This window comes from Molossus molossus, unplaced genomic scaffold (genome assembly GCF_014108415.1).
Source record: "Molossus molossus isolate mMolMol1 unplaced genomic scaffold, mMolMol1.p scaffold_m16_p_16, whole genome shotgun sequence".
Classification (NCBI taxonomy): domain Eukaryota; kingdom Metazoa; phylum Chordata; class Mammalia; order Chiroptera; family Molossidae; genus Molossus; species Molossus molossus.
In genome coordinates this window covers 71,678,419-71,701,368 of record NW_023425351.1, presented here as the reverse complement: position 1 = coordinate 71,701,368, position 22,950 = coordinate 71,678,419, and the positions used below count along the sequence as shown (strand labels likewise).

General features: G+C 57.7%; 1 protein-coding gene across 1 annotated transcript in view; it reads left to right on the top strand.

The window, feature by feature from the left end:
- The window catches only part of KCNK9 (potassium two pore domain channel subfamily K member 9), a 51,255-nt gene extending 29,760 nt beyond the window's left edge, over positions 1–21,495 (top strand). The window contains exon 2 of the mRNA XM_036264218.1: positions 20,655–21,495. Within this exon, the coding sequence (XP_036120111.1) occupies positions 20,655–21,493 (839 nt within the window). The 3' untranslated portion in view covers positions 21,494–21,495. The remainder of the gene's footprint in view (positions 1–20,654) is intronic.
- Positions 21,496–22,950: the final 1,455 nt, after the last annotated feature.

Sequence of the window (22,950 nt, the reverse complement as noted above, 5' to 3'; positions counted from 1 at the left end):
GTTCTCAGTATGGACCACCAGAAAGACGGGCCTGAAATTGGGAGGAGGGTCACCTGCAGGGTGCGGTGTGGACGGACTGGGTCAGGCTGGGCTCTGGGTGCTGGGCCTCAGTGTGACTCGACACAGATATGGTACAAAGAAACAGCCTTTCAGCTACTTTCTCTGAGGATAAGATAAAGCCACGTGTGTGGAGATTATGTCTATGACGCTCTCTACTGCCGGCCATAGATTTGCGATCTCTCGTACTAAGATGTTTTTTAAAGGATGGTCTCAGTCACTGGCCACTTGGAAACCCATTTGGAGTCAGGCCAGCGGGGCTGGTGGCTTTTGTCATGGTTCTTTCCCGCGTTGCACAGTGAACTTGGAGCTGCGGGACGGGGCGGGGCCCGGGCAGGCCACCCTCCGCACCCTCCGGTCGACACGCAGAGACCTTGGCGCACAGGCTGAGCGTGGGGTGGGGCCGAAGGAGGGCGCCAGAGGGCCCACGGGCGACAGCAGCTCACTGCTCCTGGCTCCTGGTGCCCTGTGCCGGGCGCCTCATCACCTCAGCCCCACGGCACTGGCTCCCACCCCAGGAGAGGGGGACAGCCAGTGCTGAGTCCTTGTGGCTTTAAACCCGGAGGGCCCCTCTGCCTGTGCCAGCCGGGAGCCGGGCACCAGGAGTGCCCAGAGCCTGCCTGTCACCTGCTGGCCGGCGCGCCCGGTGGCCGGTGGCCGACTGCGTTTGGCTGCACGGCAGTCGGTGTATTTATGGACCCATGAAATATTAAATAATCATCACGCAGCACTGTCCTCCTGAGAGCCCTTTAGGGCCCGTGTTGCCTCTACTTGGAAGGCGGAAGAAATAACCATTTAATCAACGTCCAGCTCCCAGGATGAGACGCCTGCCCCAGGAAAACACCAGGGTGGGGACACCCCCCCTTCGCTAGTGTCAGAGGAAGTCCTTGCAGTTTACAGGGAGGGCGGCTGATGGCCGGCGGCAGAGCGGGAATGGGACCCTGAGCCGCTGGGACAGCCGAGGGGCCGGCCAGGCAGGGTCCCCCGGTGCTCGTGGCCGGCTCACATGCCCCGCTTGCTCAGGTGTTCGCCCTGAGGTGCACTTCCAGGAAGGAGGCTCCAGGGTCCTGGAGCCGGGGGCTCGGAGCTGGAGCCCAGCGGAGGAAGCCCCCTGCAGCGGTGAGCTCGGAAGGTCAGGCCCCAGCATCCCCGCGCGCCCAGCCTGCAGGCGGGCTCTGCTCTGTGGGTCTGGGTAGGTGTCTGTCACCTGCACCCCACAAGCCTGTGCTGCAGCCCTGTCCTCTCACTTAATCTTTGCAAAGACGGGGATCATGTGAACCAGCTCATGGGGGTTCAGGCATGAGGAATTTTGAGACTCCGGCGACGCAGGTGGTGTGGGAGGTGGGCTTCGGAGTACACCGGGCTTTGGGTCCGGGGCTCCCGTGATGCGGCCAGAGGAGGAGGGTGCTGCTCTGTGCAGCGGGCAGGACGTGGCAGGTGGACAGACCCACCCGAGGGCTCAGCGCGCAGGGCCCCTGCAGCGCGTTCATCCCCGCTGATGGCTCCGGAGCTAAGGACAGTGTCCCCTTACGAGGCTCTAGGGAGGGACCCCAGTGGAGGGCCGGCTGCCGGAAGCCCACCTGGACAGCAGGTCGGGGCGTGTCTCCGGCCCCGTGGGCGTCGCAGCCTGGTGGCCGAGGCCGGGTCAGGATTGGAGACTGGCTGCCGCCCAGCCCACAGGCCCCTCCGCCTCCAGCCCTGTCTCGCACATTTCGGGAGCCGCTCCGGGGAGGTCACAGGGCCGCGGTCCTGCAGCTAGAAAGAAGCAGAAGTGGAATGTGAACCGTGTTCCCTGGACTGGAGGCCAGCAGGCGTGCTTCTGCATCCGCCCGTTACTCGAGAGCTTTCTGTGTGGAGAGGACGGTCTCCACCCGCCCAGTTCATCCAGAATCCCCTGCGAGGGGGCACGGGGGGTCTCCGGGCTCCGTGTCTGACTAGCTCCGCGGTCAGCGGTCAGCGGAGATGTCCATGAACACCTCGCGTCAGTAGCTCTCCTCGGCCCCGCTGAGGTGCGCGCTGGGGACAGTGCCCTGCGGGCTGCACCCACGTCCGGCTGAGCCTTCCTCTGCTTGTGCAGCGTCGCGGTCAGCCGGAGGGAGGGACTCGCCCCTCCAGCGTTGCCTGGTGGCGTGCACAGCCCTGTGTGCGCGTGGCCCCTAGATTCCCGGGGCATGGCCCGCCTGCCAGAGCTCCCCTTCCCCAGGTTTTCTCCTCTGAGTCTCTCGGGGAGCCTCTCCCGGCTCCGGCTGATCCTGCCCCTCCAGACAGCGGCACTGTTCAAAGATCGCCTCTGTCTTCTGCGGATGCCCAGGGGACGTTTCTCACGGAGTAAGCGCCACCAGGTCCGACGCAGACAAGCCACGGGGACGGAGCTCCTCAGGTCGTGCGTGGCAGCTCTCGGGTGCAGGTGTTGGTAGCGCCGAGCCTGCTCTGCCCGCCCGCGGCTGCTTGGATGCGGATTCAGTTATCATGGTTGCTGGGCAGTGGGTTTTCCCGCTCCCCTGGAGCTGGGGTCAGGGAGATAGGACCAGGACAAGTGAGAGCATCGGGAAGCTGTCCTTTCTAACTGACATGTGGTCATTTTTCTTGAACAGACGTCACTGGATGGCTGCGAGCCTTTAGTTAACTTCCAGAATTCGAGGAGTTGGCTTTGACGCGTGCCCAGGGCTCTCTTTGCTCTTACAGAAGCGGGGCTGCAGAGACCCTTACCTCGCCTTCCTGAGGGGGTGCCCATCACGAAGTTCTGTGCCCGCAGGAGCAGTAGTGGCACGTGCCCCTGCTGTAGGTAGGAGAGGACCTGCCTGCAGGGGAAGCAGATTCTGTGCCTGGCCGAGCGAGGCCACGGCACTGACCTCCCCTGGGGCGCGTGGCCAGCCCCTCCGTCCAGCCTGGACATCTCCACGCCGGCTGTGACCTGCGTCACACCAGCAGAACAGGCGGGGCTTCTGGGCAGAGAGGCGAGGACTGGGGTTGCCACTCACCAGCCTCGTGACGGGGACAAGTCACCGGGCTTCTCTGAGCATGTTTGTACCCAGGAAAATGGGCGCAGGGCATCTCTGGCAGCTGGGCCTGCTGTGGGGAGAAGGTTGTCACTAGACGCTTTTCGAAGGGGGACAGTGAAGGGTTGTCTTCATTTTCGAATCTCTCGCGGTGCCCGGGCCCACGTCGGGCACTGTGTGGGCTTCTGGTCTGAATAAAATACCGAGGGTCAGAAACGGGTGCTTTTGGCTAATGCACAAATGGTTATTACCCCCAGAGACACATGGAAACCAATGGATTCCTATTTAGCCTGTTTAGCTGAAGAAATTATAGCCCATCTACTTGAAGTTTATGAAGAATTAAAAATGATGTTTATGAAGCATTTTTATTGGCAGTATCATGGCATCAACATTTTCTCTTAAGTAGAGAAATGAAGGCTACGTAATTGCTCAGACAGTTTGCATCAGCCCCAGGAGAGGCTCAGGGGAACGCGGGGGGACAGAACCCCTGCTGCTCTGTGGGGTTGCGGGCGAGTCTCCCCGCGTCTGCAGACCTCTTTCGAAGAGGGTGTGTGATACTCTTCAGCGAGCAAGTATTACTCCCACAATGAGCGCTGCACAGAATGGCAGCGTCTGAGGAGGAAACAGGACACGCGGAGTGGCTGGAAGGGGAGGAGAGACACCGAGGCGGAGGAGATCGGTGCGGAGTTTTCCATCCTGTTTCGTGGTGCCGCTTTTGGTCGCTGCAAGGTCAGATGGCCCGCCCAAGGTCACACAGCTGAGGCCCAGAGGAGCTGGTCTTTCCTGGCAGGGAGGACAGTAACTATGAGCAGACAGCATCGCCCTCGGGGATGCTGCCGGTCCCCTTGCTGGTGGTTCTGATGCTGGACAGTGATGGGAATCAGTGGTGACAGATTCAGGAGAGTCCACCCCAGTGACGGTCACCCTTGGCTTTTCCGGGAGGGCATCAAGGGCGGCGCTCCGGGCAGGGATGCTTTCTCCCTGTGGGGCTGGTACGAAGAAGCGTAGAACAGTGGGTTTCCGTCCAAGCTACACAGCCCTCGGAGACCCATCCAGCTCCACCTCACACGAGGACCAGAAACGGGTGAAACCCAGAACCCAGCTCAAGTCAGGGCTGCGGCCTTCAACCCCAGCTTGGGTGGTTCTGTAATGCAGATTCCAAGGCCTGCTCTGGGGGGTTCGGCTCCGGGGGCTCTGCTCCCATGCTTCAGGGATGCGGCTGGAATCTGCATTCCGGCCAGCACCCCAGGGCACGGTCTGTGGCCACGCGTAGAGGAACACTGGGCTAGGGAGCATGTGGTAGTTGCACCTCAAAAGGAAGGGGCATGGGATCCCGCAGGAAGGTGTGGGGTGGCCCGGGGCTGGCTTGGGAGAGAAGGTGACCACCGCTGGGCTTGTGTGTGCTCAGCCCCGGGCTGCATGCGTCACAGTGTCCACCTCACCGGGCTGTGGAGAGGATGGGGGTCCTTTGCCTGTGACAGATGAGGAAACTGAGGCTCCCTGCAGAACAGGACTGTCACATGACATTGTGAGTACCCCAAGTCCCACTTCAGGCCAGCCAGTGCAGGGCTCCCCAGATGCCCCCCTCCCGTTGGCAAAGCCGGGACAGGCGAGCGGTGCCGATCGATCCTGAGATCCCATCCTGATCCTCGGGGGAGGAGCAGAGCTCTGAGGACAGTCTGCCTGGGGCGGAGGGGAGGGGCGAGGTTCCCACTGCATTCGCTGGGCCTACTGTGCGCTGTTGACCTGTGAGGCCCCCGTGCCCCCCAGGCTCGGAGGAGGAAAGTCAGGTGACGATGGCGACATGGTGTTGCTGTAAACGCAGCTGCTCTGTGTGCCGGGCGCTGCTTCATCCGAGTTCAGGGCCTTCGCCCGTCACCCCATGTGGCCCTGCAGCCACCCCAGGCCGCGGGACCAGTCTTGTTCTCATGTGACAGAGTCCCAGAGAGGACAGCGACCTTCCCAGGCCTATTCCTACCAGGCCACCTTTGCCCGTGCGGCCTCCCCGGGCCGGGGTTCGGGAGTCCCCCGAGGAGCGCTGTGGAGGCCGAGGGCTCACCCCTGCGGCTGCGGAAGCTGAGCGCGCGGAGCCGTCCTGCCCGAGCGCGGCCGTGCGGGTGGCCGGTCCACTCACGCCTGCGGGACGGGCGGCTCTGTGGCCCGGCTGCCGCCCGGCCGGCACAGACAGCTCCGGACGGCGAGCACTAACGAGACAGAGGCAGGGCCGCCCTCGCGGTCCGAGGGCCATTCCTCACCGCGGACAGCTGGGCAGGGCTTTAATTAAAAGGCTCCCGGCCCTGGAGAGGAATCGAGGCCAGCTCCTGGTTGCAGCCGCCGCCTGCAGCCGCGCGGAGCTGCGGGCTCCTCTGGGGGCCAGGTGGGCGACTGCACCTCCCCCGCGCCTCGGGGCTGGATCCCTCCCACAGCGGGTGCCGGGCGGATGGCACATGAGCCCCAGGGGACAGCTGTGCGTGCCTCAGTTTCTCGTCCACGACCCGAGGCGACTTTAGGACTCCCCGGGAAGCCTTCTCCTGCAGCCTGACGCCACCCTCGTGACTGCCGTCCACTGCCAGGGCAGCTGAGGTGTGGCCTCGAGGACAGTGCCCAGTCCGAGCATCCTCCTCCTGGGCATCGCTGTGTCCTTCTCGTCGTCATTGTCGCTACCACTCACGTGGGCTCCCTGGTGCCTCGCACAGTGCCCGGCACCGGGGAGGTGCTAAGCAGTTAGCTGGGGAATGAATGAAGCGATGCACTGAGGTGCCCATGTGTGCCAGGCCCTGGGAGTGCAGAGGGAAGATGACCACTTCATCTGCCAAGACCTGACAGCAGGAGGTGCCACCCTGGACGGTCAGTCTGTCCCCGCGAGGGCAGGTGGGTACAGTCGTGTGGCATGTGGCAACGCCTGGGTGAGTGACAGCCGCACCCGTGACGGCAGTGCAGCACCTGGCCCGGGTGTGTCGTAGGCTGACCCGCCGAATTGGTGTCGGTGCCTCTGATGTGCGCAGGACGCTGGGATCGCCCAGCGATGTGCTTCTGACACGTTTCCTCGTTAAACCGCGTGGCTGCACCGGTTTGCATTCTGACCAGCCGTGCTCGAGGCTCCCCGTCCACCACCTCCTCTGCGGTGCTTGCTTCTCGTCTTACTGGTGAAGCCCTTCTAACGCGAGAGGTGTCTCACTGTGGTTTCATTTTGCATCTCTTTGATGACTAGTGACATTGAGCATCTTTACGTGTCCATTGGCCACCCGTCTGTCTTCTTTGGAAGAGTGTCTATTCAGGTCCTCCGCCCATTTAAAAATCAAATTGTTTTTTTTGTTGTTGTTCAGTGTGTGAGTTCTTTATACATTTTGGATATTAGCCCCTTAACAGAGGTATTGTTTGCAAATACCTTCTCCCATTCGGTTGGTGGGGGAACTCTCTGTGGGTGCTCTGGCCTCCCTGCAAAACTGCAGCAGCTCATTCCCAGCTCCGTGGCCCAGAGCCATCTGCCTCCAAACTCTGTGGCCCAGAGCCGTCTGCCTCCAAAGGGAGCAAAGTGACGGGGGCGGGGGGGGGGGGGGTGCAGAGGGAGTTGCTCCTGCCTGGCTCCATCCAGCTTCCCCGAGCTCCCTGGAGCTTAGAGCCGGCACGGAGGCCAGTTTCACAAGACTACTTTCTGTGCAGCAAACAAGAGGGCGAGAGAAGGCTGGGAGCCACCAGAGCCACAGGAGCCACGGGCGCCCCCCAAGCCGGCAGTGACGCTTGAGCCGGTGAGCGCCATTGCTTACGGCCTCCGCCGCCGTGGGCGGGCGGGCTGTCTGTGTGCTGACCCCTCTGTCCAGCAGAGCATCGCAGGCCTGGCCACAGCAGTGAGGCACGAGGGATCGGAAAGGAAGAAGGACTCCCGTTATCTGCAGATGACATGCAAACCCTGAAGCCTCCATCTGAAAATGATTGGAACTAATTAATTCGTTCGGTCAAGTTGCGAGAGGCAGAGTCAACCTGGGGAAGCTGGACAGCAGCCCTGGCTCTGCGCAGCAGTGCTGAGCGGCGAGGAGAAGGCGAGGACGATCCCGTTCACGGCCGCACCGAAGCGCATGAAACGCCTCGGAGCACGTTATGCTGAGGAGCTGGGAGCCCTGTCCCTGAAAACTGGGGGCCCCGACGTGAGAAACCAGAGACACGAATAAGTGGAAGGACGTACTGGACTCATGGGTTGGGGGGATTCACAATATGTCCTTACTACCTAAAACGACGTACAGTTCAGTGCCGTCTTTATGGAAATACCCATGGCGTTCTTCTCGGAATTAGAATGAATCCTAACCTTGATATGGAATCACAGAAGACCCTGAACAGTAAAAAAATCTTTTGAGAAAGAATAAAGTGATATCATACTTCCTATTAGCAAACTGTAAAGCTACAGTCATCAAAACAGTATGGTACTGGCATAAAAACAGATACATAAATCAGTGGAATAGAATAGGGAGCCCAGAAATAAATCACTTACATGGTCCATTGATTTGCTACAAAGGAGGCAAGTTATACAATGGGGTAAAGACAGTTTCTTCAGTCAGCGGTGTTGGGAAAACTGGATGGTTGCATGCAAAACTGGACTCCGTTCTTACACCATATGCAAAAATAAATTCAAAATGGATTAAAGACTTAAATATAAGACCTGACGCCAAACCGTAAAACTCCTAGAAGAACACGTAGGCAGTAAACCCTTTGCCCTCACTCTTGGCAATATCTTTCTGAAAATGTCTCCTTGGGGAAGGGAAATAAATGAAAAATAGACAAATGGGGCGAGAGGAAACCATCAACAGAATAAAGAGATGGCCTACCGAATGGGAGAAGATATATGCAAATAACACATCCAGTAAGGGGTTAATATCCAAAACACAGAAGGAACTCATACAACTTAACCCCCCAGACTCCCCCAATCAGTCCAGTTAAAAACAGGCAGAGGACCTGAATGGACACTTCTCCAAAGAGGACAGGTGGCCAGCAGATAGGAGAAGATGCTCAACATCACTAATCATCAGAGAGATGCAAATCAAACCACAACGAGGTATCACCTCACACCTGTCAGATGGATGTCATCAATAAATCCAAACGACAAGTGCTGGCGAGGATGTGGAGAAAGGGGACCCTGTGCGCTGTTGGTGGGATTGCAAACTGGTGCAGCCACTACGGAAACAGTGTGGAGGCTCCTCAGAAAGTTAAAAATAGAACTGCTTTTTGACTCAGCCATTCCACTTCTGGGTATTTATCCAAAGAAAACGAAAACACCAACTGGAAAAGGTAACACACCCCTATGCTCATAGCAGTGTAATGTACAATAGGCGTGATGTGGAAGCCACCTGTGCCTGTTCATGGACCAGTGCATAGAGAAGCTGTGGATATGTGTACAGTGGAATATTACTCAGCCATGGAAAAGAATGAAACCTTACCATGTGCCACAACATGCGTGGACCCAGAGGGTATTATGTTAAGTGAAATAAGTCAGACAGAGAGACAAATACTGCATGGTTTCACGTATATGTGGCATCTAAAATAAAAAAAGCGCCCTGGCTGGTTTGGCCCTCAGACCAAAGAGTCATGGGATCCATTCCGGTCGAGGGCACGTACCTCAGTTGCAGTTTGGTCCCTGGCCCTGGTCGGCATCGTGCAGGAGGTGACCAATTGATGTGTCTCTCTCACATCGATGTTTCTCCCCTCCCTCCCTTCCTCCCTCTGTCACTCCCCCCCTCACTCCCTCCCACTCTGTCTGAAGATAAATAGAAGACTATCCTCAGGTGAGGATAAAAATAAGAAATGAATAAAATCGAACAGAAACAGACCCAGAGATACAGAGAACAAGCGGATGGCTGCCAAGGGGAGGGGGCGGGAAAGGGGAAAGAAGAGAGACGGCTGAAGGGTCCCGGGAGAGGCCCCTAGTGCCAGGGAGGCCCCTACCTGTTGGTTGGTGGCTGTGCTCATCTCTGCTGCCCCCAGGCAGGAGCAGTGCTGCCTACTGGTCTGCAGGACAGACCCAGGGTGCGAGGGGTTGAGACCTTTCCCTGGGGTCACGCGGAGGAGCGGTGGCGAGCGGGTCGCCTCTGAGCCGGCTGCCACTCCGCCTCGACTTGGAGACACCGGTGCTGTTGAGGGAGGGAGGGTCTGGTGATGTGTCTGTTCCCGCAAGTGCTACTGCAGCCTTGCGAAGGGAGGTTGCCCAGGGTGCCCAGTGGCAGTCGAGGGCTGCCCAGATGTTAGCTGTGTCCTTCGGCAAGTGACTGAAGTCATCCACCTGTCGCCAGTTCAGGAGGCTGGTGCTCTTCTGCTCCATTTGCCTACAAGGAGCCGAGGACAGAGGGCTGTGTACCACGCATTTGTACGCTGTTTCCATATGCAGTCATTTGACGTGCGTTATCATTAATATTTAGGCAAAGAGTGAAGGGAGCATCTAATATTCTTCAGTTTTATCTTCTTTTTTATTACTTTCCAATAGTGTATCTTGGGCCACAGAGGAGTGTGTGTGTGCATGCATGTGTATTTGTGTACACTTGTGTCTGTGTACACACATGTATTGTGTACACTGTCTGTGCCTGCATGTGTGCACACTTATCTGCGTGTGCACATGTATCTATGTGTATAATGTCTGCATGTGTGTGCACTGTGTCTGTGTGTGCACATGTATCTGTGTAATGTGTCTGCATGTGTGCACACTGTGTGTGTGGATGCATCTCTGAGAATGTATTTCTGTGCACACGCACATGCACAGGGTTCACCAGTGTTGTATAGCAGGCTGCCCTATGCAGTCACAGCCATGTGCAAGACCTCGCCCCACTCCTATTAGGACAACCCCAAGATCACACAGCTGTCATGTTCCTAAGACCCAGTTTTCTCACCTGTGACATGGACATGACTGTCCTGTCCTGACCACACCAGGCAGCCATGAGGACGGCATACAGCAGGGCTGTGGACATTCCGTGTCTGCACCAAAGTCCAGGTTCTCCTTGGGATCCTGCTAGACAGGATGACGAGGGTCATGATGCAGCCTGTGCACGTTTGCTGTGTGTTCAGCCTCTGCTGGTAAATATCTACTGAGCGCTTCCCGGGCGCTGGTGCAGTCCGTCAGTGCACAGCGGGGACTCTGCTCCACACAGGCCTTCAGGGACCCAGGCGCCTAAGGGAACAGCCGGAACCCATCCTCCCTGCATCCTGAGTCCTGTCGGTCTTCAGGCAGAGAGAGGGGTTCGGGGAGTGGACAGGGGAGAGGGGAGAGGGGGAGGGGAGAGGAAGAGCGAGAGAGCCACAGAGAAAGAGAGTGAATGAAGTTGGTTTTTATGGGCCAGGCCTGGAACCCTGCTGGCTGGCATGCAGTCCTACGGCCACATCTACCTGGGGACCATGTGGGCCAGCTGTGTGCCCAGGGGCGGGGGAGGTCTGACAGGTGGGTGGCCACCGACAGTCTGCTAGCCTCCCTGCTCCTGCTGCGTCTTGACGAAGTGAGCGTCTCAGCACGAGGGCCCCGGAAGTGTTTGCAGCCACCAGACGCCCGCGGGCACGGACGCTGGGTGTGCAGGTCGTGAGCTCATGTTAGCTGCCCCAGTGTGCTCCAGCCAGGCCTGGGGCTATCCCGAGGCCAAGCTGACCCCGATCAGCTCCCCATGTTTCCGCTTCTCTTCAGACCCCTTCCTCCGTGGCGGGAGGTCTGGGGAGCTTGTTGGAATGCAGAGCCCCAGGCCTGTGGGCTCCGGACCTGCCCTGTCACAGCACACGAGCTGACCCCGCCCACGTGGGGAGCCATGCTCCCGGGGCCACAAACGCAACACCGGCACCTCCGTCCATCCGGGAGTCAGGTGTCGGAGGCACACACGTCCGCATGTGTCATTTCCAACTCTCCGAATGGCGCTGTGGCTCGTCCTCCCAGCCCTGCCGACCCCACGGGGACACCGGCCTTGGCGCCAGGCGGCCTGACTCCATGTCGTTGAGGTCCCTGGTGCCCAGGGGGCCTCTGGGAACTCTGAGCAAGGAGAATGGAGCCCTCCTGGAGAGGGGGCATTTGAGGGGGGCCCCAGTGAGGTGGACGCTGTCCGTGGAGGGCAGGACAGTGAGCAGGGCTGTGGAATCGGCAGAGCGGGCAGGAGGGCCGTGGGGTCAAGGCCGCCCGCAGTGTGACCGAAGGCCCTCTGTCCAGCCCGTCGGGTCTCTGGTGTGAATTCCGCCCCCTCCTCCGTCCCGCACGCTCCAGGGTGCATCAGCCCTGAGAGAGATTCTCCACGCGAGCAGAACTAAAGTGTGCGTTTTAATATTTCAGCTTGGTTTTACTTCTTGTACAAAAAGGATCAATTATTAACAAGTAGGTATTACCGGCTAGTAAGCCTGACTTAAATACTTCTCGGTCTACCACAGACTTTTCAGAAGTCAGCCAAGTTTTGTACAATTTTTTCCATGATCTTTTAAAAAAAATGTAGATGTGTTCTCCATATTTCCTTGGGTATTGTGTTTGTTTTTGGTGTGGGGGGCGGGGGTAGGCACGGTGGTGGGAGGGAAGGAGAGTGGAGTGGGAGGGGACGGCGGATGCCAGAGGAGACAGACTTCTGTCAGGTTCCCCCACAAACTGTCTGCCGTGTCCGGGCTGGTGGTGGGCAGTGGGGACTGAGAATTGGAACCCAAGTCAGTCTCGCTTTGGGGCTTAGAAAGATAACAGTGTGCCCCATTTCTCTTCCGTGCAATGGGGGTAACCCCACTCATCTGGCAGAGGGTAGTTCCCCTTCCCTGAGTAAAGTGACGTAAGGAACGTACCACATTTTAGCTCGGTTCCTGGCACAGTGTGTGCCCTCAATAAATGGCTGTGGTCATCGTCTTACTCTTGTGGTTATGCTTTGCCGGTGCTGCCACCGGTGGATGGTGACTTCTGGGGGAAACTTGCTACACAGCCTGTCATCTCTGAAAAGGATGAATGGCTTTTCCCCACGGTCCTGGATGAGTCCCAGGGGAAGTGTGGGCTGTGGGCGTGCGGCTGCCTGTTTCCGCAGTCGTCCGAGTGCCCGCCAGAGGGCGCCCCCGCATCTCCGCTCGCTGACTCCAGTGGTCTGAGGCTCTTGAGCGACTAGGCCTGAAAATACCGAGGGCTGTAGGCTTGAACCAGCATTTCAGCCATTAAACTGTTGGCCGCATAAGTGAACCTCTTCAAAAGCAAATTTATTTGGTGGACGGAGGACTTCCAGCAGCATGGCTCCATGCTTCTGTGGTTCGAGGCCTCGGATATCTGATGGCCGGGGCCTGTGCCTTGATGTCCCTGCTCCTGGTGGCTGTCTCGCTCTCTCGCGCGGGGAGAGCAGGGCCCTGGTGGGTTGGCTGGGCCCCCGCCCTCCACCTGCAGCTCAGAGGGCCCCGCTGGGAGTCCTGAGGCCCCCCTCCGCCCCCATCCCGGCTCTTCCCCCACACTGCCCAGCTCGCTCTCAAATCGGCACCCCGGCAAGCCCCCCCGTGGCCAGTGACTGTCACTTTGTCCAGAAGAGGGAGGGGGTTGGTTAAGAGAGACCAGTGGGCTGTGGGTGTCCCCTGGGGGAGTGGTGTTTGAGGGGGGGAGTATCCTCAGGTGGAGGATTGGAGCCAATGCTGCTTATTCCTTAGACTCTAAGGCTTAGAGAGACGCAGAGGGGGGGAGAGACCCAGAGGGGGGACAGAGACCCAGAGGGGGGGGCAGAGACCCAGAGGGGGGGAGAGACCCGGGGGGGTGAGACCCAGGGGGGGGGGCGAGACCCAGAGGTGGGGGAGAGACCCGGGGGGGGGAGAGACCCAGAGGGGGGGAGAGACCCAGAGGGGGGGGGAGAGACCCAGAGGGGGGCGGAGAGACCCGGGCGGGGGGTAGAGACCTACGGGGGGGAGAGACCCACAGGGGGGCAGAGACCCACAGGGGGGCAGAGACCCATGGCTCTGCAGAGCAGCCTCAGCCCCCCAGTTCCCCCTGTAGTGTGGAGTGAGCCCAGGCAGCTGGCCCCTCCTTCCAGGACCCCCAAAGACCTGGGGCCTTGGCCACTCCCCCACTGCCTCATCCTTCTAGGCTCCATTTCCCCACATGCAAAATGGGAGGATTTTGGCTTTAAAAATGATGCCCCCCCCCATTGAAGTAAAATTCACGTTACATAAAATTAACTCTTTAAAGCGAAGACTTCAGCAGCATCGGCGCAATCACAATGTGCAGCCGCCACCTCTCTAGTTCCAAGCATTGTCTTCACCCCACAAGGATACCAACCCCGACAACCCCCGGTCTGCTTGTTGTTGGACCTGCTTGCTCTGGTCATTTCCTGTAAATGGAATCGTACAACGTGTCCGTTTCTTTCACTGAGAGTAATGTTTTCAAGGTTTACACACCGTGGGGCATATTAGCGCTTTCTTCCTTTTCAAGGCTGTGTAGTATTCCACTGGTATCTGTGAACCACATTTTGGTTTCCATCAGTGGACACCGGGTTGCTTCCTTACCCCTCTTGGCTGCTAGGGACATGGGTCATTTGAACCCCTAGTGTCAACTCTTTTATATACCAAGGAGTAGAATTGCTAAACATTTTAAAGGAACATTTTCTCCGTTACTTGGGTCTGAGCCAGGAGTAGAGAAGATTGCTGAGCGAACTGTGAAGTCCTACCTCTTACTTCCTCACTGCCTCTGGGGTGTCCACCCCTGCAGCAGGGGCGTCATTCCCATCCCTCGGGCCCCTTGGTGGGTCTTCACCCCCAGGCGAGGGCTTCCCTGATGGCCCTCCGCAGGCCACTGGGGGAGTGCGTGTGCTGCCGGGGCTCAGTCGTGTCACCCACAGGATGGGAGAGTCACAGCTGATGTGGTCCCTGCTGGACCCTCATGCTGGGAAGGAAACGGGCCCGAGAGATGAGCCCCGAGCCAGAGTGAGGGCTGGGTTTCTGTGTGCCCACATCGGGGAGGTGCCCTGAGCGGCACCCACCCACCACAGGCAGTGGGCACCAGGCTGGTGGGCTGAGTGCGGAGGCTCCTGCACCAGGCACTCACCTGGTGCCCCAGCTGGTGCCCGGCATCCCGTCCCAGCGTGCCCAGCTCAGGAGGGGCTCGCCAGGCTCCCTGAGGGGCCCCCACGCAAAGCCTCCCCGGCACGGAAGAGGAAAAGGCCTGTCGCGAGCTGTGGGCCATGTGCCTTGCAAGCTTTTGCATATTTTAAAAAATCCATGTGCAGGTCCCTTTCCCCTTTAAGACATGAGACGAAGGAAACCGGAGGGCAGGTCGGGGGTTAATCACAGAACAGCCCACGAGAAGAGTGTCTTCCGCTGAACAAAGCTCCACCTTTCGGGTTTTCCTCCGGGGAGCAGAGGGCCCCACCTGGGCACCAGCAGCCCCCGGACCCTGGGCATAGGCCTCAGCCTTCTCATCCGTCAGGTGGGCTCGTACCCCTGTGGCTGGGCTTCCCCACGGGGATTGTGGGAGGGGCTGACCTCAGCCTGCATAGGGGTGTTCAATGGAGCTGGCACCTCGTGTTGCCTTTGTCTGTGCGGCCGTGAGGCAGAGCCCAGTGGGCTCCCCATGATGGGGGTGCGGGAGGGCGGATGCTGGGGAGCCCAGCCTGGAAGGTCGCTCACTGCCTCCCCCCCCCCCGCCCCCACTGCTGCCCTGGCCCCCACAGCCCCTCTTCCCTCCTTTGCTCCTGTTTTCTCTTCTCTCTTTTCTCCCTTTCTGGAGACCTCTGCTTTTGACAAACAGATGGTCTGTTTTGTCTTATTTGGTTTGGCCTGCGCCACGTTTAAAAATGTTTAATTAGACACCAAATTAGATCCCACGGTTTAAAAACTTCATATTTCCAGCTTTTCTTTTAAAACCAGGACACCGGGTCGCCTGACCTGCAGCCCCGCCGCTGGGCTGGGAACAGCTGCTCCTCAGAGGACACGGCTCTCGGGCGGCCACCTGGCCACCGCCCGCTGGCCGACCGGCGCCCTCACCTGCCCGCTCCCCTCGGCAGATCTGGGCGGCTGAGAGACCTCGTGTAGTGCAGGGGCGTCTGAGTTGCAAAGTGCTTTATTACCAATACAAAACTGTCACTCATTATTTGTAGTCACACTGAGGCGTGGGACTTGTTGAGTGTTAATCAGTTGCAATCAAAACACTGGCTGAAGCCAAAAGACTTACTGGGAGACAGACTGGAATGTCTGTGACTGGGGCTGGCTCTGGGCTTGGCTGACACAGAGGTGGAACACTCTGCATCTCAGGACATTTTCCTCCGTGGGTGGGCACATCCTCATGGTGCCGAAATGACTTCAGTGGCTCCGGACATCACACTCTGGGTCCCTTTAGTTCGGGCAGAAAAGCACAAAAAACTCATTGGTTCAGGGCTTGGCTGGTGACCCAATCAGAGCTCGCAAGAAGCATCATCCCTCCTTAGGGAGTGAACAGAGAGCTGCGCAGAGCCCGTGTGGGCACCCACTGAATTCAGGGGTCTGTTGTAAGAAGGGTGAACTTGACCCAGGACAGCTGCAACTCTGGGCATCCCTTTCAGGTGAAAGAAGAAATGCAGAAAAGCTTTCAAAACTGCACCCGAGTCCTGGTAGTCATGGATAGCTCCCAGGGGGATGTGAGCAGGGTCCGCAGGGGAGGGTGAGCCGGGTGCGTGTCCAGGCTGACGCGGGGAGCCAGCCAGGAGGCATGGGGGCTGACGGCAGCTTTCCTCTCCCGCACCTCCCTTCCCAAAGCCACCCTGACTCATTTTTAATGGGATTTGTGCCTACGGAATTCCGACCAGCACAGCATCCTTGCACGAGCTTTATAAATATTTCATTCTCTTCTGGCAGCAGAGTTCCCGCCGCCCAGATGCCTGTGTGGCCACCTCCTGCCCTGGGCTGGCAGCCTGTACCCTGGCCCGGGCAGCTGTGGGCTGCAGGAGTCAGCCACACCACACACACCTGCTGCCTTGCCGGCGGCGTCTGCTCGGGGGCGGCGAACCTCCGAGGGAGACCGGATTGCAGGGAACTTGGCAGGAGGAAATGGGGCACCTGGGAGGGAGGTGACCACGCAGTCCCTACGGGGCAGAGCCAGCGCTCAGGCCTGGCTGGCCTGATGCCAGGGGCAGTCTTGTCCACACGTGAGCGCACCCCCAGGGGGCACTCAGAGCCGGGGGATGGCTTCCGGGGAGGGACCAGGGCAGTTTTCAGGAAGGGGCAGTTGCTGTGGGCAAAGCTGTGCAAACTGTGAAGTGCTGTGAAGCCACCACACTCGCAGCAGCCGGGGGTGGGCCTGGGCTCCCCCGCGCGGGAAGGAGCCTGGGCGGTTCCTGAGCAGTGGTGCCCGGAGCAAGGCCGATCGCGTGGCCCAGGGGCGTTGCCTTTCACAGCCGGGCAGGCCCGCTGGTTGTCTTTAACGAGTGCTAAGCGGGGCCTGGGAACTCCCCACGGTGTGGCCTCGTCACGCTTCCGGGGACTCTTGGGAGCCAGGGAGGAGCACAAGGCACCCTGTGCGCCGTGGCTGGCTCTTGGGGGCCCAACCCGATAGAAATGATCAGTCACAGTGCCCTTCTCTGCCTCTCTCCCCGCGGGAGGCGGAACCTATTCGTTTTGTTTTATTGTGTTAGCCAGCTGCAGCCGCGAGGTGCGGGCCTTGCTTCGCCCAGCCTCGTCCAGGACAGATCAGAGGCCACGGCGTGTATCCGCGGGGCCGAGCGCGCCAGGCTGGATGCTGCAGCATCGTGGGACTGCCGCGGCCCGCGGGCTGGCTGGTGGGCTCGGGAGGGGCCGGGCTTACGGGCAGGCCTTGGGAAGACGGGTCGCATTTGCACGGCGATGCTGCCTCCGTGCCAGGCCCGGGGCCCGCAGAGGTGAGTCAGGAGATGCCTCGCCCCTCCCGGGACTCCCCGTCTGGCCAGACGCTGCGGAAGGAAGCTGTGTGTGCTGGGCCCGTGCTGCTCACCCAACACATGCGCCTCGTTCACGGGGTTCCAGTGAGTGTGTCCCCTACGAGGGACGCGTGGGTGCCATGTCTGTGTTCCACACAGATCCTCTGCGAACGCTGAATAAGCGGGCTTGATCCGTGAGGCCTCTCTGCACACGGGGCACGGTGCTGTATCGTAAGCAGAGGAGAGGTGTGGCTTATCAGCTAGGGCCTTTGCAGGAAGCAGCCCCTCGGTTTGGGCAGTTACCTGATGGGCTCTTTATAAAGTCTTCTGGGATGAGTGGGCAGGGTGGAGGGAAGCCGGGGGCGGGGGGCAGTGTCCTGGGACAGCAACAATGCGGAGCTGGCGGGATGGCTGGGAGACAGTTCCGGAAACTGTTGGAGCCGCTGTGTCATGAACCCGCTGGCAGGTACAGGTCGTCACCGAGGCCCTCAGCGTCCCCCCTGCCTCACTCCTCCTGGGACTGGGAAGCAAAGGACCACGGACGTGGCTCCGATAGGCGAGCCCCCGGGTAGAGCCGGTGGAGAAGGGTGCGTTCAGATGCGAAAACGGCCTGCTTTTCTTGGGGGGCAAGGTCTGCAGCTGGTCTCACTGGCGTGGGAAAGTCCTGTGTAAGATCCTTAACTTCGGTGTGTCCCCTCTCACACCGCCACACAAACGTGTGTGCTGGGGAGTGTCCTCCCTGTAACGCGCCAGGAGGACATGGACTGGGTTCTTACATTCGGGACTGTGGCAGGTGGCGGGAGAGTGGACTTAGCCCCAAGACAGGCTGTCCAGGTGCACTGCTTCCCGGCCATGAGAAGGAAACGGCTTCTGATCATCTTCATTGACAGCAGTGGCGTTTGGGGCAGGGCCCAGGCACCCGAGGGGCAGGTGTGGACCCAGCCAGTGTTGTATTGGCTTCCTCCTGTACAATCACACTGGGGCCTGTTAGCTAGTATCACACCTTGCTACGTTTCCCACCATCTACTGGCGGCGCAGCAGCTGTGCAGGTGAGCTCTGTGGAGATGCAGTGGGATTCCCACCCCTGCACTGCGCATGAATATAAACCCACTTGTTTACCAAGACGTATTTCATTCTTTCCAGAAGACCTCAGTCCCCATATGGTGTTCCTTCCCTCCAGGCAGAGAACTTCCTTTAGCAGTTATGCTGCGTGGATTGGCTGGTAGCAAGTTCTCTTTAATCGGAAAATGTAGCTTGCCTTCATTCTCAAAGGATATTTGAGAGTGAATATACTCTCCCTCTCCCTCTCCCTCTCCCTCCTCCTTTCCACTCTCTCCCTCTCCCTCTCCCTCCTCCTTTCCACTCTCTAAAAAAAAAAAAAATCAGTGAAAAAAATATCCTTCGGTGAAGATCAACAACAACAAAAAGTTATTCCATTGTTTCCTGGCCTCCATTGTTTATGATCAGAAATAAGCAGTCCTCAAATAGTTGTTCCCCTGTATGTGATGTATTGTTTCTCTCTGGCTGCTTTCAAGACTTTCTCTCTTTGGTTTTCAATAGTTTGACTCTGATGTGTAGTTTTCTGCTTGGGGTTCACGCAGCTTCTTAAATCTGTACATTTGTGTCCTTTACCAAATTTGGTTAGTTTTGGCTATTTCTTTTTTGTTTCAGTCTCTATTTCCTTCTCCAGTGCCTTTCAGTATTGTCCTACAGCTCTCTGAAACTTTGTTTATTTTTTATCTTTATTTCTCTGTTCCTCAGATTGGGTAATTTCTATTGCCATATCTCTGCTCTCCCCTTCAGCTTTTCTGTGTCCCCCTTCTCTTCGGCCTGGCCTCACTCCAACGCTGTCATGTCACTTCTTCTGGGGTTTCTGAGGGGTCGGGTTGGTGCTGGCTCAGTGGGACCGAGGGCCAAAGAAGACGACGTCTTGTGATGTCGCCTGTCTAGGGAGGGAGTGGCTTTGGGGCAGTGGAAGTGGCACATATTCATGCCAAGGAGACATCAGACTGCACATAAGTGATGAAGTCCTGGAGAGAGGTGTGGGCTGGAACAGGCAGAGCAGGCTTCCTGTGGGACAGAGTGGGAGGATGGAGGTCTTCGTGTCTGGTAGGTCCCTGCTGTGTACCGGGCCCTGGGCTAGATGCTCTGTCTTTCTCAGGTGTCTGTAAAAGATTTAAACCCTCATGTCTCAAAAGCATTGAGAACATAAAACAAAACAACAACCCCTCCTGGGAATTAATATTATTCCATCCCATAATATATCCCATATAACAGAGAAACCTGGGTTGGAAGAGGCTTCTGGGGATCAAGATATTGCAGCTGGTTATGTGATCATGAACCCGTGAGAGTGTGGGGAGCCTTCTTGATGGGGCAGGATTTGAGATGCTGAAGGCCACGTATGTCCTCTGAATCCTCATTCCACAAATGCCCACGATTCAGGGAGTAGTAGTCCCAGGGCTTGAACTAGAACCTACAGCGTCTTAGTTCCCTCCCGCCATGTTGTACAGACCCGACTCTAGCTCTGACATTGTTGCTGACCACCTGGGTGACCCTGGCAGGTGACCTTACCCGTTCAGCATCACCATCCTCGTTTTGAATGTGAGGAGATACAGGAGCAACTCTGCACAGCTGCTGTGGGAAACCCACGAAGCAAAGTGCTGTGAAGAAAGCATTCGCCACGCCAGGTCATTAAGGGTTGTTCTCTCCACTCTGACACAGTGGCACACGCTTATTCATTCCTTTATGAAAGACATTTTACATGGTAGGTATTCCTCTGGGGTGGGGATACGGCAGTGAGCACAGCAGATAACAATCTTTGTGCTCACAGCATTGAGGTTTCATTCTGCACTGACCTCTCTTGAGTCAAACCCTCTACAACTAAGCCTTGTACTTGATGGCTGAAAATGAGGGGTTCAAACCCCAATTCTTTTTTCTTTTTTAACATTAACTTTATTTTTGTTTATTTTCTTTAGTGATTTTAGAGAGAGGAAGGGAGAGGGAGAGAGAGAGAGAGAAACATTGATTGGCTGCCTCCTGCATGCCCCACACTGGGGATCGGGCCCACAACCTGGGCATGTGCCCTGACCGGGAATCGAACCGGTGACCTCTTGGTGCGGGGGTCAGCGCTCAACCACTGAGCCACACCAGCCGGGCAAATCTCAATTCTTAAGAAATAAGTTACCCTGCCGTTAAGTGACTCAGTTTCCTTGTCAGTGGCGTTGGACTCGTAGGCTCGCGATGAGTTGGAAAGAGGCGATGGGCGGCCATGAGCCAGCACCGAGCCTGTCATACAGTAGTTAGCATTCTTTGCCATCTCCCTGTTAATGTTGGTGGGCATTTTAATTTTCTGCGTGGGGTTTGATACCTGTGCAGTTTTCTTAGTAGCAGATAGGCTGTTTTTCTTGTTTAGAACTTAGTGTTGCTCTAAGGGGAACAGCAAAATGACCCCGAACCCTGCCTCTGCCAACCTAGAGGACTCTGAATCACCACCTCCCCTTTGACTCAGACTTCAAAGGACATTTCTCCACTGATTCTCCCCGGCTCCCCCTCCCCTCAGGAGGTGGGCAAGCGCCAAACTCCATCCCACCTGAAACACGGCAGCCCCCATGGGGCAGTTCTGCACCAGCTGCCTCTGTTCTTCTCCCCGCCCCTCCACCCCCCGGGTTATGGGGGTGCTTCACCCGCCAAGGGAACTCTCCAAGCCCCTCCCCACTGGAATGCCCCCACGCCCCCTCCCGACCTCCCGGACCTCCGGTCACCGGCTCTCCCTGTGCTCTCCCCCCAGGTTACGGGCACGCCGCCCCCGGCACGGACGCGGGCAAGGCCTTCTGCATGTTCTACGCGGTGCTGGGCATCCCGCTGACGCTGGTCATGTTCCAGAGCCTGGGCGAGCGGATGAACACCTTCGTGCGCTACCTGCTGAAGCGCACCAAGAAGTGCTGCGGCATGCGCAACACGGACGTGTCCATGGAGAACATGGTGACCGTGGGCTTCTTCTCCTGCATGGGCACGCTGTGCATCGGCGCCGCCGCCTTCTCGCAGTGCGAGGAGTGGAGTTTCTTCCACGCCTACTACTACTGCTTCATCACGCTCACCACCATCGGGTTTGGGGACTACGTGGCCCTGCAGACCAAGGGCGCCCTGCAGAAGAAGCCGCTCTACGTGGCCTTTAGCTTTATGTACATCCTGGTGGGGCTGACGGTCATCGGGGCCTTCCTCAACCTGGTGGTCCTCAGGTTCTTGACCATGAACAGCGAGGACGAGCGGCGCGACGCCGAGGAGAGGGCGTCCCTGGCGGGCACCCGGAACAGCATGGTCATCCACGTGCCCGAGGACGCCCTGCAGGGCCGGGCGCGCTGCAAGGCGGACGGGGACCTGCAGTCCGTGTGCTCCTGCTCCTGCTACCGGCCGCAGGGACGCGCCGGCCGCCCGGCGGGGCAGCAGAACTCCTTCAGCACCCAGCTGGGCCCGCAGTACTTCCACTCCATCTCCTACAGGATGGAGCAGATCTCCCCCAGCACGCTGAAGAACAGCCTCTTCCCGTCCCCCATCAGCTCCGTGTCCCCGGGGCTGCACAGCTTCACCGATGTCCACCGGCTCATGAGGCGCCGGAGGTCCATCTAGGGCGCCGAGGGGCTGCCGCGGGAAACGTCGTCTGTCACGCCAAGTCCCACTGGCCCGACTTGGTTCTTCTTCCTTGTTTATTTATTACCCTTTATCAGCAGTAGGCGTATTGTCATCATTATTACTTTCTCTCTCTTCCTTAGTTTCATTGCTTCCCGGCCTTTACCAGCAAAACCGAGCCCACCCAGCCCTACTCTGAAACCCACATCTGAGCATGCAGCATGGATTTCCCTCCCCCTCTCCTTCCCTTCCTCCCCCCTCCTTCCCTTCCTCCCCCCTCCTTCCCTTCCTCCCCCGTCCTTCCCTTCCTCCCCCCTCCTTCCCTTCCTCCCCCCTCCTTCCCTTCCTCCCCCCTCCTTCCCTTCCTCCCCCCTCCTTCCATCCCTCCCTCCCTCCTTCCATCCCTCCCCCCTCCTTCCATCCCTCCCTCCCTTCTCAGCAACGTATGCCTTACATCCCCCCCGGCCTGCCCCATCTGGGGGTGGCTTCCCCACACGGGTGTGAGACCAAGACCACGGGACAGCTGAGAGCATACCCGACCCAAAGCTGCAGACCGGGCGGACAGCCTTCCAGCGCCCACCCAGTGACGTCTCTGACCCAGCTCCTCTCTCGTCCTCCCCAAGGAGTGGGTGGCTATGTGTGTACGCATGTGTGGCTGTGTGTGTCCGTGTGTGTGCTTCTGTGTGTGCGTGTGTGTATACCATGTGACACGGAGGAAGGTATCAGGTATTCATTTCTTTTTTCCATCATACGGTTTTGTTAATAGCCTGCTTTTGGCTGCTTCCAAACAAAACAGGAAAAACAGAACCCACGAGGTTTTGATTTATCACCTTACCAAATCCAGCATGTTCCATAAGCAGCCTTTATCCCAGATGCGTCATGCCCATATTTTTAAAATGCTAGGTTCTAAATTATATTAACTTCTTTTTAGGGGGTGGGGTGGGCAAGAAGACATGGATCATTTTAGCTTGCCAATTCAAAAGAATTTTTTAAAGCATGCACTCTGTTAAACTGGTATGCATTATCAACAAGAAAAAACTAACGGTGGAGTATTCCGAAGCCAATAGTAATATTAATTTATTACAGACATGTTTAATTTCATCATCTCCAGTTCCAACAGTTTACCACACAACTGGAAGTGTCAGAGTAACCTGGAAAATTGTTGGAACAGCAGAATATTTGATTTCCCTCTTATGTATATGGGATGATCATGGTGATTCCGGAAGCATCTACCCGAATGAGGAAGAGTTACGGTTTGGGGGTGTGTGGATGAGAATGGTTCAGTGTGGGTTCTTCTCCTAATGAAACAAGACAGGGCATTTCTCATTAAAAATATCTGGATCGATATGTATTTCCAGAAAGACGGTCTCTAATTACATTTGATTGTAAATAGGGAAACTTCTGTCCGTCTCAGGAAGAGTCTAGAGGCAGGGAGCTGTGTCTTGGCCTTCTGGGAA